This window comes from Sciurus vulgaris (assembly GCF_902686455.1).
Source record: "Sciurus vulgaris genome assembly, chromosome: 5".
In the NCBI taxonomy this organism is placed as follows: domain Eukaryota; kingdom Metazoa; phylum Chordata; class Mammalia; order Rodentia; family Sciuridae; genus Sciurus; species Sciurus vulgaris.
The window spans coordinates 130,232,908-130,248,831 of NC_136465.1; the positions used below are offsets into that span (position 1 = coordinate 130,232,908).

A 15,924-nucleotide genomic window follows, 5' to 3' on the forward strand; every position below is an offset into this window, starting at 1 on the left:
TCTTTACTTCAGGTTTCCCTAAGTACTCCTTCTTAGAAAGAGTCTGTATCTTGAAGGCTTTCCACCTGTCATCTACTGTAAATAACCAAAGCCCTAAGGTGTATGGTGAGGTTGGGGAAAGAAGAGGGATTCATAGTCTTTCCCCTAAATCTTACTCATTGGGTGATCTGTGTCTTAGGGCTGTGATCTTCACAAGCATTTCTTCTTACATAGCTTTATATGAGACAGGAAGACTGGAAGGGGCAGAAGTTAGAGGAAGATCCTTTCCCATGGCTCTTGTACAAGATTCTGATAGAGTCTTTTCCCCCAGAGAGTAAGCCCTTTTTTTGGACCTGTTTCACAAGGATTTCTCTTCCCTTCCCCTTGCCAGAACCTCAAGGGATCCTTTCTCAGATCTTTACCATTAGGACCTGGTGAGGTTTCTATAGATAAAGTCCATGACAGCGTAGGAATCACTGACATGTCATCCCCTAAGTGTTTCTCACTCCAAGGCTAGTTCACTCTAAACCTCCAGCAATTCATCAAATTTACCATTTTAGTATTCTTATCAGTTAGTGATTCTGGTGGTTTCTGGTGGTCCAAGTGGGCAGATTTTGGTTATAAACTCAGTTCTCTGAACTGAGAACTAAGAAACATTATTGATTTTTCAGTTTTTCCAACATATTCTTGTTTTAAGAAATGGAGTAACAACTTCTATACTCTATATATTACACCTGAAATTAGAAGTCTGACATGATGTTTTTTAATCACAAGAAGCTTGAGTGACTGAGACCATAGGTAGAAAATTGCTTAGAGCCAGAAGCAATATGGTAATTGATGCTGGGGTTGGCTGGATGCCTCACTGGGACTATTAACTTGACTGTCCACAGGTAGCTTCCCCACACAGTATGAACCTCTCAACATGATGACAGAACCAGAAGTACAATGATGGCCTGGAGGTGGGAGTAGATAAAGCCAGGCAGAAGCTGCATCCTTGACTTAAAAGTCACATAATTTCACTTCCAACACACTCCACTGGTAGGGGGAGTTACATACTCCTACCTATGATTAAGTGGAAGGATATATCCCTACCTCTTAGGTGTCAGTTACACTGTACAGAAAGCTTGGGGATAAAGTGAGTACATAGGTATCGTCATCTTTGGAAAATTCAACCTGCCCCAGGTAGAAGATGGGAAATTCTAAATTATCTGGTATGATTGTATTGAAGTATCTCAAAAATTTAGCCTATAACTGAAATAATTTCACGGTAACTTCTTCATATTTTTATTTTGAAACAATCACAGATTTACAGGAGAGTTGGAAAATCTTGATGTTTCCTGAACTACCTCAAAGTGAGTGCTGCCTTGATGCCACATCACCTTGAAAGTTTCCATGTGCATTTCCCACCGGCAAGGATATCTCCCACATAGCGACAATACAGCTGTCCAAATCAAGATGCTTATCTTACATTGATATTTTACTCCCATATCATCTTCAGACCTTATTCAAGTTTCACCAAGTGCTCTAAAAATGCCTCTAATTTCAAAAGGATGAAATTCAGAAATACATAATGCATTTAATTATTCTGTATCAGTAATCCACTTCAGTAGCAGCTATTCCTCTCTATTCATTCTTTTCTTAATTTACATGATGTTGATATTCTGAAAGCTACAGACCACCTATTTTGTATTATGTTCCTTGTTCTTTCTCACAATTAAAAGTTTCTGCATCTTTCACAGGAATGTCACAGAGGGTGTGTCATTATGTTCATGTCATGGCATCCTACCAGGTAGGACATCATTTTCATTTACCCCATTACTAACAGTGTGCACTTTTTTTTCCTTGATTGGTATGGTGTTGTCTGCTAGGTTTCTCCACTACAAAATTACTCTTTTCCAATTTGTGATTAATATATGTCTTATAGTGAGGAAGCAAAGCTATGTAAATATCCCATTCTTTATTCAACTTTAAGCTTATTATATACTTGTGGTTTCATTTCATATTCAACAGGTTATAAAAATGTTGCTATCACTGTTCATTTTGATGCATAAATTTTTCCATGTCTGGCCAGTAATAGCAGTGTCTTTTGGCATGTTTCCAGCATAACACCCACTCCAGGCTGTTTTTCCTTGTTTTGCTAAAGTTCTGACTAATCTTGTCAGATTGCCTCTTTATGATAAATAGAATAATGACTCCCCAAAGGTATTCTACATCCCAATTCTCAGAATTTGTAAATGTATCTTTATATGGAAAAACAAACTTTTCAGATGTAATTAAGTTGAAAACCTTGAAATGGAGACATCATCCTGAATTATTCAAGCGGTCCCAATATAATCACAAGGGTCCTTATAAGAGGGAAGCAGGAATATCAGAGCCGTAGAGAAAGAGGACAAGAGATCAAAAGGTGCTACACTGCTGGCTTTGAAGGAGAAGGAGGAATGGGCATGGCCTTCAGACACTGGAAAAGGCAACGAGACAGATTCTCCCTTAAATCTCCAGAAAGAATGTAGCTCTATCAGTGTCTTGATTTTAACCCACTGAGCCTGGTTTTGGACTTCTGACCTTCAAAACTATTAGATAACAAATGTCCAAAGTCCAAACCCACAACACACTCCCATGTACATGTCCTTTTATGACATGTTATGTATCAACTCACTGGGTTGTCTGAAACTTGTAGTCCAGAACTAACCAAATTCATCATATCCACAACTTCCTGTTACACAAGTTACAGGAGCTCTCCACTAAGGACACTGTTTCCTTCCCCTGCACCTTCCTTGAGTGATGGCCATTTTTTCTCTTCCGTGTTTTGGGACCACCATACTGGTCTTCCAGTTTTTCTTTTACCACCAGATAATTTTCTACCTCAGCTTGTTTTAAGCAGCTAAGTTTGTGATCGCTTACCACAAACACAGTGGAAAACTAATATGCTCTCCCGCCCCTTCTTGAACACTCACTCTCCTTGTGCTCAGGCTCTAAAACCTTCCACACTGAATTTTGCCCTGCATGCACACCCTTCATATACTGTGCTCAGAACTTGACTCCCTAAACTGGGCAGCTGTAGATGCCTACCTTACTCTGATGCACCTAATTAATTCTGAATTATATTGTCGGAATGGGAACGAATGGGAAAGGAAAAGTGAAAAGAAGAGGAAGAAAAAAAAGAGGGAAATCCATTAATATTTTTTAAAATACCTTTATTTAATTTTATGTGGTGCTGAGGATCAAACCCAGGGCCTCACATGTGCTAGTCGAGCGCTCTACCACTGAGCCACAACCCCAGCCCCAATCCATTAATATTTAATGCTCAAATTCCAGTCATCTAATCACCAAACATCACTCTACTGACAAGGCATGTCTGCTATTTATGAAAGTCATGAGGATGGGACTTTAAACATTACAGGTTCTCCTACTCCAGGCCTTTGGTCTGCCTCTAATGCTCTTGAGACTAAGGAGTGACTTGCCCCTGCAGGCTCTGGGAGAGGAGCCACTGCCATGCCTTAGGTCCCTTAGTCTAAATCACCATCTATTCTTCCCATAAATCCCATAATGCTTCTGAAACTAGGTGCGTGCATTTATAAAGTAGCATATGGTATAGAGAATATTTTGTAATTATTTGTATAGGCCAGTCTCAACTCAAGTTCTCGTAAAGAACCTTTTCCCTGTCTTACTCTCTGCTACCCTTGACACCACGGAATACAATTTGTATCTCTCCATGTCTCAGAATCTGGGCCAAACTGATACCAACCTCAGGAAGAAGGGGGAATTTTATCAAGCCCTAAACTAGGGCCTCCTGGTGTTTCATTTTCTATCATTAATTACTTCCCAAAATGATTGAGAGCAAGAATTTCTAATCCCCTCCCCAGAGGTATGGTCTGGTTCTATAGTCCAGACAAGACAACCTCACAGTAGCCCTCCATCTGTAGATATCTTAAAGTCTGCATCAATCAATCTTACACCAATAAGAGGAGAGACCCCAGCAGCATCTCATGTCAGTTACAGTTATGCCAAAATTAGCCTAAAGTTTTTTATCTTGCCTCTTCAAAGGTTTAAAAGTTTTGGAATCAACTCTAATGCACTGTCAGCTACCCAATAATCAGCATAACACTGATTATTGTTAAGGACTAAATTGATTCCTTCACATGAACTATTTCACTTAATTCAGCTATTGTAGGAGGGTTAAGTGAAATTGTTGAGAAGGAAGCTCCAGACACCTAACCTTTCTCAATCTTGTCACCACTAAGTTCCAAAGCCACCAGAAATAATTTTATTGTCTCTATTATCCTTGTTCATGTCAGTTTTTGTCCAAAGTCCAAACCCACAACACACTCCCATGTACATTTCCTTTTATGACATGTTATGTATCAACTCACTGGGTTGTCTGAAACTTGTAGTCCAGAACTAACCAAATTCATCATATCCACAACTTCCTGTTACACAAGTTACAGGAGCTCTCCACTAAGGACACTGGTTCCTTCCCCTGCACCTTCCTTGAGTGATGGCCATTTTTTCTCTTCCGTGTTTTGGGACCACCATACTGGTCTTCCAGTTTTTCTTTTACCACCAGATAATTTTCTACCTCAGTCTTTGCAAGAATATTCCTCTCATCTGGAATGCAAGTGGGCTCCTCCCTTACAGGTCTTCCTCAAATGTTTTCTCTTCAATGATATCAACTATACTCAGTCTATTTAAGCCTCTCAACCACCCACCCACCCAACTTACAGTATTCCCAGTTCCCCATCCTGCTCGACTTTGTATTTTTTTCCATGGCACCAATCATTTTCTAACATACAGTGCAATTTACTTACATAGTATTTTGTTTATTGTCCATCTCCCGTTTGCTCTATTCCAAATCCCCCAAGAGCAGGGATTCTTGTCTATTTTTGTTGACTAAGGTATATGAAGCTGCTAGGCACATAGTCTGTGCCCCAGTAAATGCTTTTTAAATGATAGAATGAACTCTTAACTACAATATTAGGAGGAGACATAATTATTTCTCTTTTTCAGACAAGGATACTGAAGCTTAGAGAATATAAATAATTCATTAAAGGTCACTCTACTTGCAATGGCATAGCCCAAATTCCAATCTAGGTCTCTCCCTAGAACTAACACTCACTGTTCCACACCCAATAGTATTTGCCCACAGTAGAAGGGAGATGGAAGATGGGGTAGAATAAATCTCTGTGTACCAAGCTAAGCAGATTCTTTTCATAGCAGAAACTGAATTGCATGATGACATAATTAAACCTACACCTTGGGAAGATCATTCAAACAGGTGGAACAGTGAAAACCAACAAAATGCCAGTGGAGAGAAATATCACATTTGATGGGGCCTAATGCTACTCCAATATTTCCACAGCTAAAAATGACTTTCTTCTTTCCATTTAAATAGTATTCAGTTCAATCATCCCAGTCCTCACTTAGAAAAAAGTCTGATGCAGCATGAATAGTTGTGGAATTATGCTTTATTCAGATACATTAGGTATTGATAAACTGAACAAGTGAGAACTTTACATTTGGGTGCAGTCACAGTTGTCAACGATATTCAGAAGCACCAGGTGTGAATCTCCTGAGATGCCGATGTTATCAGGACACAGGTCATATCACCCGACACATTCAAGTGCTGTCTGATGTGCCATTAAAGCAGTGGCTCAGAATGCAGACATGTTCTCAAATAGGCAGCAACTGGATGGTACCATTTCATGGATAAGAGTTCCTTGTATAAATAAATGCACAACCCACAGGGTCTTACTTAGGTCAGCTGTTTAGATGGTCCCTTCCCTGAGATAAAGACTTTTAATCACATACTCTTACCTAATTTTTCAGAAACAATAAAGGGTAAAGTGAAATAGTTACAGGATACAGGAATTATAAATAATACATATAATTAATACATAGATATTCATTTTCATTATATAAGTTGCTATTATAAATACTTTTTTGATGAGTCTAAAAATATATTCCCCATATAAATAATCTTAAATATTAATAAATAGATTTAGATTTTAAAATTCAAATATTGCAGGCATGAGGACTGTTATTTGGATGCTCTCTGACCCAGAACCAAAGACTGACTCCTTTTTCGCTTCCTTAGGGTAGATCTTGGTGACAGATCACTCATCACTTTGAAGAGCTCACTGATTGCTTTGCGCTGGATCTGCAGGTCATTTACCTAATGGGAAAGAACACAGCAAAATTAATTTCAGGCCTACAGACCATCAGATTATTCTCCTTTTAACATCATGGTCACTGAAAATGTAATTATTCATTATTAAAAAGATGATTCTGATTAGCAATATATTATCTTAATCTACCTTATTAACTTCTTCCACCATTAAGGCTAAAAGAATAACTGAATTGATAGTTGTGCAAAATTATGGTGGGTTACATCATATATTTCTAATTTTATTGCTACAGAATTCTCAAAATTATTTAGTAAAGAAAGACTGGAAGTAGTCTTAAAACAAAAAGGAGGGATTGAATCCTGCACATGTAGTAACTCTGAGTCAGTTACTTAACCTTTGTGAACCTCTGTTTTCTCATCTAAACAGAAGAGATTATTGAGATGACCATTAGTCTACTAATTCCATCACCTTACACTTTGATCTGTCTTTGCTGTACATATCAGATGAGTTCCTATAAACCACAGTTTCTCACTCTGGGTGGATAGCAGACTGACCTGGAGACCTAACAAAGAACTCAAAGACTGGAGCTTGAAGAAGAACACCTTGCTCTTGCCCAGTCACTGATGCCCCAGGTGATTCTGACACCAACCACAGTAAGAGAGCTACTAATATATTTTAATTCCTTTGTAAAACACCAAGTTCAAAACAGATGGTCAGTGTTACCATTTCCAGAATGGGATTAAAAATAAATGCCAGTTGTGCTCACATGGCAACAAATGATTTACTTATATAGAACATTTGGAATTAGAATTTGTAACAATTTTTACTATACCCTGTCTTCTACGCCAGCTGATTACACTATTTGATTTTCTTTATACTAACCAATAAAGCCATTTGGATGATTTCATAATTAATAAAATGAAAACCACTTATTTTCATCTTTTCTCTGCCACTCCATTTCTTTCTAATGCTGGAAACACTATTCCCAAGGGTGACTAGGGGGTATTTAGCCTACAGACTAATTATTAAAGGGCATAACATGCCTAATACATGTTCACAATTGAGCAAGGGATGGTGGTTAAGATCTCACTCAGTATTGCCCAGCATGAAACAGGAGATTTGAAGATTCCAGAAAGATGCAACCCATAGATTTTTCTCACTTTTCAAGAACCAAATACTAGAATAGGAAAAAAAAAATTCTACCACCTATGCATTATAGTGGCAAAAAATAAAAATTTAAAAATTCTGAGTGTACAAATCATCACCAAGAATCTAAGAGACTTGGATTCAAGATTAAACAAGTCAGGGCATGGGTTAGGAACAAGTGCTTTCTCAGTCTCTAGCCTGTGGCCCAAGGAAAACTGGTTCCATCTCTCTTTCAGTTCCTGGAAGCTATATGAACCCAGTGAGAAGCAAACCCAACTACAGTGAAAACTCTGCACAAATTCTAAGAGCAGAACTCATAGCAAGACTTCTGTCTCTCTTGCTCAAAACCATTGATGTTAAAGTCAAAGCCAAAGGATCCTGGAGGCTTTTGTCTTCTAGACAAAATTTTAGAAAACATGATTTGTCTTTATGCTTTAAAGTTGTCTTTATGCTTTAAAATTGCCATAATTTAAAGATCCAAGACAACTTCATGAGATAACACTTAGGAGCCTAAGGATTTCTCTAGCTGAGATATTTTAATATATGAAAGTTAATCAAATAACCTCTCAAAAGGTGTAACTTCTATCCCTTTTCCCCACTAAAAACAAGCAGTAAATATTCTCACTTCTAGTTAGGCTGCATAATCTGAGATGTTAACCAGAGACTACAGCAGGGTCACCTGGTGGCTCCTCAAAAGCTATAGCTCTCTCCTCTCTCATTTTCATCTTCTAACCATTTCATTGTAGAATTTTAGAGAAAAGGAGATCATAGAACTTTTGTAGTGAACATAACAAGTTCCTCTCAATATGGGGAAATGGAGCACCAGCCAGGCATGTGATTCATCTGAGGTCACAGTTGCTTAGTGGCCACGCTGGGAGGAGAACAAAAATCTTCTCACTCACTCCCACATGTCTTTCCACTAAGACAAGCAGCCTTCCATCCAAAGTAAGAGAATTTCCATCACACGAACAAGGTGCAAAGAGAGACCTGCTTCTCCATACTCCTTGGTATGGCTTCACCTACTTCTTCCTGTCTGGATTTATCTATTCACCTGTCCTTGCACCGTAGTTTTAATGCCTGTGTTTCTCGAAATGATACAGTTAAATGATTCCACACACTGATTTGATAGTTACCCAAAGCATGTGTGGAATGAGTAAGGAGGAGTTTCAGTCAGAGGTTCAAATCACAGATTTAGCCAGCTTTTAAGTAACTAATTTCTATTTTCTGACAATTAAATAGTCTGCAAATGAAATTAAAGAATTGAAATAGTCTCACCTGAATTTGAGACACCTTTAAGAAGTCCTCCAGTTTGCTGACACTGCTATTGAAGAACTTAACAATCAGGTCCTCCTTGATGGTATCCATGCTCTTTTGGATGATCTTGTTGTCTTTTAAGTGTTCAAAGAGTTTGAAGTAGAAAGAGACAATTTGGCTCTGAATTACTTTTTGGTCACTCACCTTGAGAGAAAAGAGCACGAAGAGAGGATGATGTTAGTTTAGCCATCAGAAAATAAATAACAGGAAAACCAGCCAAATGGGAATGTTCAACTTACCTCCTTCCAGTTATTCAGAATATCCAAGAAAAGAGGCTCCCCATCTCCCACATCTGAAGTACTTGCATTCTGAGAAAAGAAAGGAAAATTGATTGATAATTTGTTCATAAATTGTCCTAAAAGTATTTTCAAGCCTAGCTAAAAACAAAAACTGCAAAGTCATCACACTATAATATACTGCCCCCCTATGGTATAGTTTTCTCTAACATCTATCAGTTCCCTCATTTACAGTTTTACTATGTCAGCTTTAAACACCTTCAAATAGGTGTGTGTGAGAAAGAGGTCTGATTTACGTGGTAAGAATAAAAATCAATTGTGAATGTTTGAGCAATATAATAACTATAATTACAATAGCTAATTTTGGGAAAAATAATAAATTATTTAAAATGCAAAAAAACATTTTATTAATCATAAATAAAATTTTAAACATTCATAAACCAAAAATTTTAAAAATCCCTAAGCCAGAATAATAACTCCAAGAAAGTCTCAGTTAGTGACTGACTGAAGGTATAATTCATAGGTCATATAGATGGAACAGCAGAATTCTGAAATCATCTTTTGGAAAAAGAAAACATGTATAAGAGACATTTTTATGCCAAATTTTTGAGGACTTCACCTTCTTTAATTTTAACAGATAGTTTCCTATTACTGCTTTTAGTGCTAACCATGACCTTTTACTGCCATTTTCATAAGAGTTTGAGAAATCAGAAACTTTGGCCAATCATTTTTTTTTTAATATAGACCCGCTTGCTTTATCACAACTTAACCGAGGCTTGGGATGTGACTCATGATAGAGTGCTTGCCTAGCATGCACGAGGCCCTGGGTTCAATCCCCATCACAAAACAAAACCAAAAAAACCTTGATTATATTCTCATCATATAATTATCAATATAATTATGATTTTGGAAGATTCATATTCATGAATCCCCTCTAAGTCTCTATAGCAAATTGAGCAGAGGGTTAGAGCAAAATCTAAATTATTTAGTCAAGAAACATCTGTTAACTACTAGCAAAATACCACATCTTCTCAAAATGACTGTGGACTAGAGATGACAGCCTACCAGACACAAGTACAAGTCAACATTCAGTCATTTTCAGCCACAAACAAGCATTATGAAAAGGTCATACTTACAAAATATTCTTTTAAATTTTCTATTTCTTTATTAATTGTGGCTTGGGAGTAACAGCTGGAAGATCCCAAAATGATGCAGAGCTGAAAGGCCAAGAAATAAATTGTGTATTTCATTGTTTCGGAGAGAGTTAGGCCAAAGATATCGTAATCAGTAGCTTCTGTATTAATCCGATCAGATCCAAAGGACTTGTCTGATCTTTCTCTCCTAATAGCTGGTCTGCAATGATCAGAACAATGTACTGCCTCTCCTTTTGCTGCTGGTATTTATACCTAATTGAAGTCTCATCAGGATTACGTATTTTCACAAGTTTTTTAAGATGAGATGGTGACAGATAGGCAAGGATTCTAGTTAGTTTGTATTAATAACTATGGTTTGTGGCATTTTGGTGTTGTAGTTAGAGTTTCCTTTCAACTCCTTGGGTCCTTTGACGATGAGACAGACCCATTGTGCCCACCTGCACCACTCTTGTGGGATCCTTTGAAAGCACTCTTACTTCACACCATTCGGGGACTGGAAATTTTTTGCATCCCCCACCCCTTTTACCCTTGTAAAATGTTAACTCCTCATCCACAGGGCACACTGATCTTTGTTTGTGGTTGCGAACAAATGAAAAAGGAAATTCTAGGGCCTCTCAAACCTTACAAAGGGGGAGCCTTTTAAAATTTTTCTTGCAAATGACCAGAAAGCAAGGAAAGAATATGGTTAAAAAAAACCAATGTGTGAGGAAGTCCTTCATTAGAGTTGGTTAGTGAAATATCCACCAGAAGTTTCAAATTGCTCTAGGTCAACATTGCCCAATAGAATTATAATACAAGTCACATAGGTGAATTTAAATTATCTAGTAGCCCCATGAATAAAAGTAAAAAAAAATGCAAAAATAAGTTTGTTGAAATGTTATATTTAAACCAACATATCCAAGGTACCATTTCAATAAAAATCAATATTCTTGATTAAGAGGATATTTCACATACTTTTGTCACACTAAATCCTTAAAATCTGGTACACACAACACACCTCAATTTGCACTAGCCATATTTTCAAGGCATAATAGTTACATGGAGCTACAGGGTACTCTGTTGAACAACGTAGCCTGAGACAATCAATTGTTCATTAATAACAGAGCAGGTTTTTATCTATTTTTTCCTCTCAAATTAAAAAAAAATAGAAATTCCTCCTCATCCCTTGGTAGTTTTTATTAAAAAAAAAAAAAATACAACACTTCAAGATGGTGCAGAAGGCCCTCCACTCTTTTGTTACAATCCAACTTGCCCTGTACTGTGTACATTAAAGTAAGGTGGTTATGGGTGCAGACTTCAATCCTGACTCCACTACCATCTAGCTCTGGGACACCGAGTAAATGCCTTAAATCTTCTATTACTTAGTTTCCTTATATGTAAGATGGGCTTAATAATAGTGTGTCTCCTTCCTAACTTCAGTTGAAATTAGATCAGATAATACATATGAAGTGAAAAGAATTTTCTCCGTGTATAGTAATCACTCAACTAAAGTTAACTAATATAATTCAGGCATGTGGAATGACTAGTCATTCCTAAAAAGAAAAAGCATACTCTGAACTTTGCTCATACAGTATCTTTGACCTTGCATTCCCTTTCCCTTCATCTGTGCCCCTCAGACTGGTACCAAATCATCCAGTCCCAGCCTAAATATCATCTCCATGAGTTTTCCCAAAATTATCGTACTTAAAATTAATCTGACATTCTCCATACTGGTTTAACATTTGGTTTACACTCTATTTTTGTTTTTGATCCATCAGAAAAGGAGAGTTAGTAGTCATATATTTTTTCCATGTTCAACGAGTTTCTTAAAATCCATTGTTTCTATGACATCATTTTTCCCTAAAACATTTCAGCATGGAAATTTACTCATAGGCAGCACTGAATAAATGGATATTTGAATGTTTGCTTAAGGATTTATTTTGAGTTACATACCCTCAAATTATAATCCCAATGCAATCAGGCCTAAGCCCAACTACTTCTTAACTAAATAAGAATTTTTTTAGTTTATTTTCTCCATATTTTTATTGAAGCATGATAATTATACATAATAGTGGGATTCATTGCAAGATATGTGTGTATATATATATGTGTGTGTGTGTGTGTATATATATATATATATATATATGTTACAACAATATAATTAGGTCAATATTATTCCCCAGGATTTTCCCTTTTAGTCCCCTCCTCCTTCCTCCTGGGCCCTTTCCTCTATTTTCTTGGTCTCCCTTCCATTTTCATGAGATCCATTCTCACCTTTCTTTTCCTTTTTCTCTCTAACTTCCACATATGAGAGGAAAACATATAACCCTTGACTTTCTAATTTTGGCCTATTTTACTTAATGTAATGCTCTCAAGGTCCATCCATATCCCTGGAGATGATATAATTTCTTTTCTTCTTTATGGTCGAATAAAACTCAATTGTGTATATATACCACATTTTTTTATCCATTCATTCATTGATGGATGCCCAGGCTGGTTCCATGATTCGGGTGCTACATACGAGTGTGCATATACTGCTGTAGTATGATGCCTTTAATTCTTTAAGATCGAGAAGCGACATAGCTGAGCCATATGGTGGTTCCATTCCTAGTCTTTTAAGGAACCTCTATTCTGATTTCCATAGTTGTTTACTAATTTACAATCCCACTAACAGTATAAAAATATTCCGGTTGCCCCATCCTTTCCAGCACTTATTATTACTTATATTCTTGATGGATGACATTCTAACTAGAGTGAGATGAAATCTCAGTGTACTTTTGATTTACATTTTTCTAATTGCTAAAAATGTTGAATACTTTTTCATATATTTGTTGGCTATTTGTATTTCTTCTTTTGAGAATTGTCTGTTTAGTTCATTTGCCCATTTATAAATTGAGTTATTGTTTTATTGGCATTAAGTCTTCTTAGTTCATTACATTTTCTAGATATTAATTCTCCATCAGAAGAGTAACTATCAAACCTATTCTATAGGTTCTCTTCACATTCTTGTTTTCTTTGATGTGTGGTTTATTAATAATGTTAGAAATATGAAGCTATATGTCCTTTCTGACTGGGACATTTCCTTGTATTATATTTTGTTTTTTAAAAAGCCAGAAAGGTCTTTGAGGATCTATATTTCCAAAGAACAAGCAAAATCAAAACTTATCTATAAGATGAGAGGTTCCTGTTAAGCATGTGAAGAGTGTAGAAATTTCAATGCTGCACACAAAGCTCTTTTCTTATTCTCTGCGAAAATTATGATCCAGAGAATGTGTTTGTAGGGCAACACAGTGATGTGTGTCAAAGCCTTGAGACACACAGTAGGCACTCAGTACCTTCCAGGTAACCAATCAGTAAATGCTGTGTCACTGGACGGAATATTCCAAATTTCTGGAAAGGGCAAAAAATCGTTCTATTTACTTCTTGATTCATCCACTGGAATGTAGTGTTGGGAGAGAGGAGTTAAGAATAGTGGAATCCATAATAAAGAATTATATGCAGCCCTAGCACTTCTAATTTGAGAATGCCTGTTCAAAATTATAAATACATATTGAGTATATGTTTATGATATGACCAAATGCTTAGAGGTAGTAACCACATGGCTAAAATCAAGCTCTAATTCTTGATCTCTTGACCAAGCACAGAATTATGAAATTATTGAGATCGTCTGTGGTCTATCTCTTCACTTTATAGATCTTTAAGTCAAGACCCAGAGAAACAAAGTGATGTGTTTACATTCACCCACTATCTAATAAATTATTGTATGTGCCCCTAATTAGGCTAGATATGTGAGTTCAAGTAATTAAGTTTAAGCTTTGTTTCCTAGGATTTCTCCCCAGAGAATTTGTGAGACAGTAGATACACTTTCATTCCTTGAAAAAATAGTAAAAACTGAGAATAAAGGTTTTGAAATTATTGAGCCATCATCCCAGCAGACTGAACTTCATGGGCATGCAAACTATGCAGTCTGTCAGGACCTTGAACATGGAAAAACCCATATTTGATTTAATGCTCTGTTGTCACCATCTTGGAATTCTTAATAATTTTTTAACAAAGACCCCACAGTTGTACACTGGTTCCTGCAAATTATGTAGCTCATCTGCATCCCAGGCTGGATCTTCTATCAGGTTTTCATTTATGATTTTATGATTCTTTAGTTCAGAATACTGTTAGTATAATGGTATATCCTTGTGATCTTTTCCTGTCTTGTCAACCTGCAAACAAAGAAATTTCTCTCTCTTTTCTGCCTGTAAAACACCTCATGTTATACATGCAAAGTAGAGGTTTCACACTTTGCTGGTTCTACCAATAATGAGAATGCAGAAAAATCCACCACCAAGATATCCTTTAAAAGTTTTACAAAGCCACCAGGAGCCAAGGTGTGACAATATTACTAAAACAGAGGGGCAAAAAACTTTCTTTTTTCTCTTCAGCTAGACTTTCTTTCTGAAAACTGGCTATGGTTATGCTTTAGGCATCAGCAAGATTTCAAGCATATCTCGTGCTACCTATATGAACAGAGTAGGTAGTCAGTAAGATATAACTTACACATTGGTTACCCTTTTCCTCTGTGATCAGCAGTTACTTCCCTAGCACTCACAACCAAATGATCTCATCCAGACTTTGGTGCTGATTTCTTCCACTCAGAATGAGTCAATATCGGATCCATGCCCCCACGCTCTGTTGGCTCCTGGAACTCGTGACGCCATGTGAGCCAAACCTTCGGAAGAATGGTGACATATACAATGGAAGTCCACACGGAGTCAGATTTTCCCCATGGTTTGACACATAAAATCCTATATGTTAAAGGAGAGTTTTCTGAATTCCCCTTTTTCTTTTGGGCCAACTGGGCAACTTTGAAGTATGGATCAAAGAATATAGAACACATTATACTTCTGAAGTACAATCATCAATTTATAATATTCTCAATTTTATATCAGATGAGGTTGTGCATTGAAATCTAGAGATTTGTGGTCCTGCTTCAAATGTCATGTTTCTGTTCCTTAAGAAATTTTAAATTACCTACTAAGTACTTGTCATAGCATTACCAAAGAAAAATGAAAGCTTTGTGGTGAAAGTATTTGTTTATATGCTAATTTCAATCAGTTAGTATGTCCTCATTGAACACCTACAACCTGCCCATGGCCTCAGGGGTTTACAAATAAGCTATAGTGAGAGAATTTGGTGGGAGCATGTATTTACGTGTGGATAGCTAGAGTTAATCCCTTGCTCCAGTTACTGGATACAGATCCAGATTCTCTTTCTCTTCTCCGTGTATATTCTTATATAGGGTTAAAAGGACTTGTTTGTTATTAGTAAGAAAAAAAACCCCACATTTCTGACACGTATACATTCCCTTATACTAGTAATAGATGTCATCAATAAATCATGACATTCTACCCCATTATATCCAGCTATTAATAGATATTAAAACTGAAATCACCATACATACTACCTGATCAGGATTTCATTACCCATTTTGTACTCTTGAAGCAAAGGATTACTTGTTTGCCAGGCCTCTTAGATTTTCTCAGTGAGTTACTTCAATTCTGTTACAAAAAAAGTAAAAGACGTGATCTCTTCCTCCAAGAAAATCTGTATTTGAGAAAAAATATATAACGTGTAAAGTAATATAAGGGAAAGAACTTTGGCCTAAAAGATAGAGTCCCAAACTCTGTTCCTAAGACCTGCTACTGATAGGATGTGGGATTTTTGAGCAAAGCCTTTACCCGTGCCAGACACCTCAACTACATCATCTTTAAAATGAAGTTAGATCCAGCAAATGATAAATTTCTTTCCATTTCTAACATTCCTTTTCTATGAATAAGATTAACTATAAGACATTTCTAAAGATACATAAGGTAGAGGCTCCAACTTATATAGGAATTTAAAGAGAAATAATTCTCTGAATGAGAGGAAAGTTGGAGGATTTCACTGATGACTTAAGTTTTGAATCTAGATTAAATTTCAACTTTAAATTTTAATGAAACTTTA

At 36.6% G+C, this 15,924-nt stretch overlaps 1 protein-coding gene and 1 long non-coding RNA gene across 2 annotated transcripts in view; one reads left to right on the forward strand and one right to left on the reverse strand.

Moving 5' to 3' along the window:
* Nucleotides 1-15,924, forward strand: part of LOC306662497 — a 166,900-nt gene that overhangs the window by 135,263 nt on the left and 15,713 nt on the right. The window lies entirely within an intron of this gene.
* Nucleotides 5,435-10,147, reverse strand: IFNG (interferon gamma). Its single transcript, XM_079142219.1, has 4 exons — nt 9,934-10,147; nt 8,801-8,869; nt 8,523-8,705; nt 5,435-6,148 (listed from the first exon to the last, which is right to left on the reverse strand). The coding sequence occupies exons 1-4, from the start codon at nt 10,045-10,047 to the stop codon at nt 6,014-6,016; spliced, it is 501 nt and encodes a 166-aa protein (XP_078998345.1). The 5' UTR covers nt 10,048-10,147; the 3' UTR covers nt 5,435-6,013.

What these genes read in the sequence shown, in the direction of transcription:
- IFNG (XM_079142219.1), bottom strand. Translation starts at nt 10,047, where the DNA reads ATGAAATACACAATTTATTTCTTGGCCTTTCAGCTCTGCATCATTTTG. An exon ending in AAAATTTAAAAGAATATTTT is followed by an intron (nt 8,870 to 9,933) that starts GTAAGTATGACC and finishes TTCTTTTCTCAG; the next exon opens with AATGCAAGTACTTCAGATGT. An exon ending in TTCTGAATAACTGGAAGGAG is followed by an intron (nt 8,706 to 8,800) that starts GTAAGTTGAACA and finishes TTTTCTCTCAAG; the next exon opens with GTGAGTGACCAAAAAGTAAT.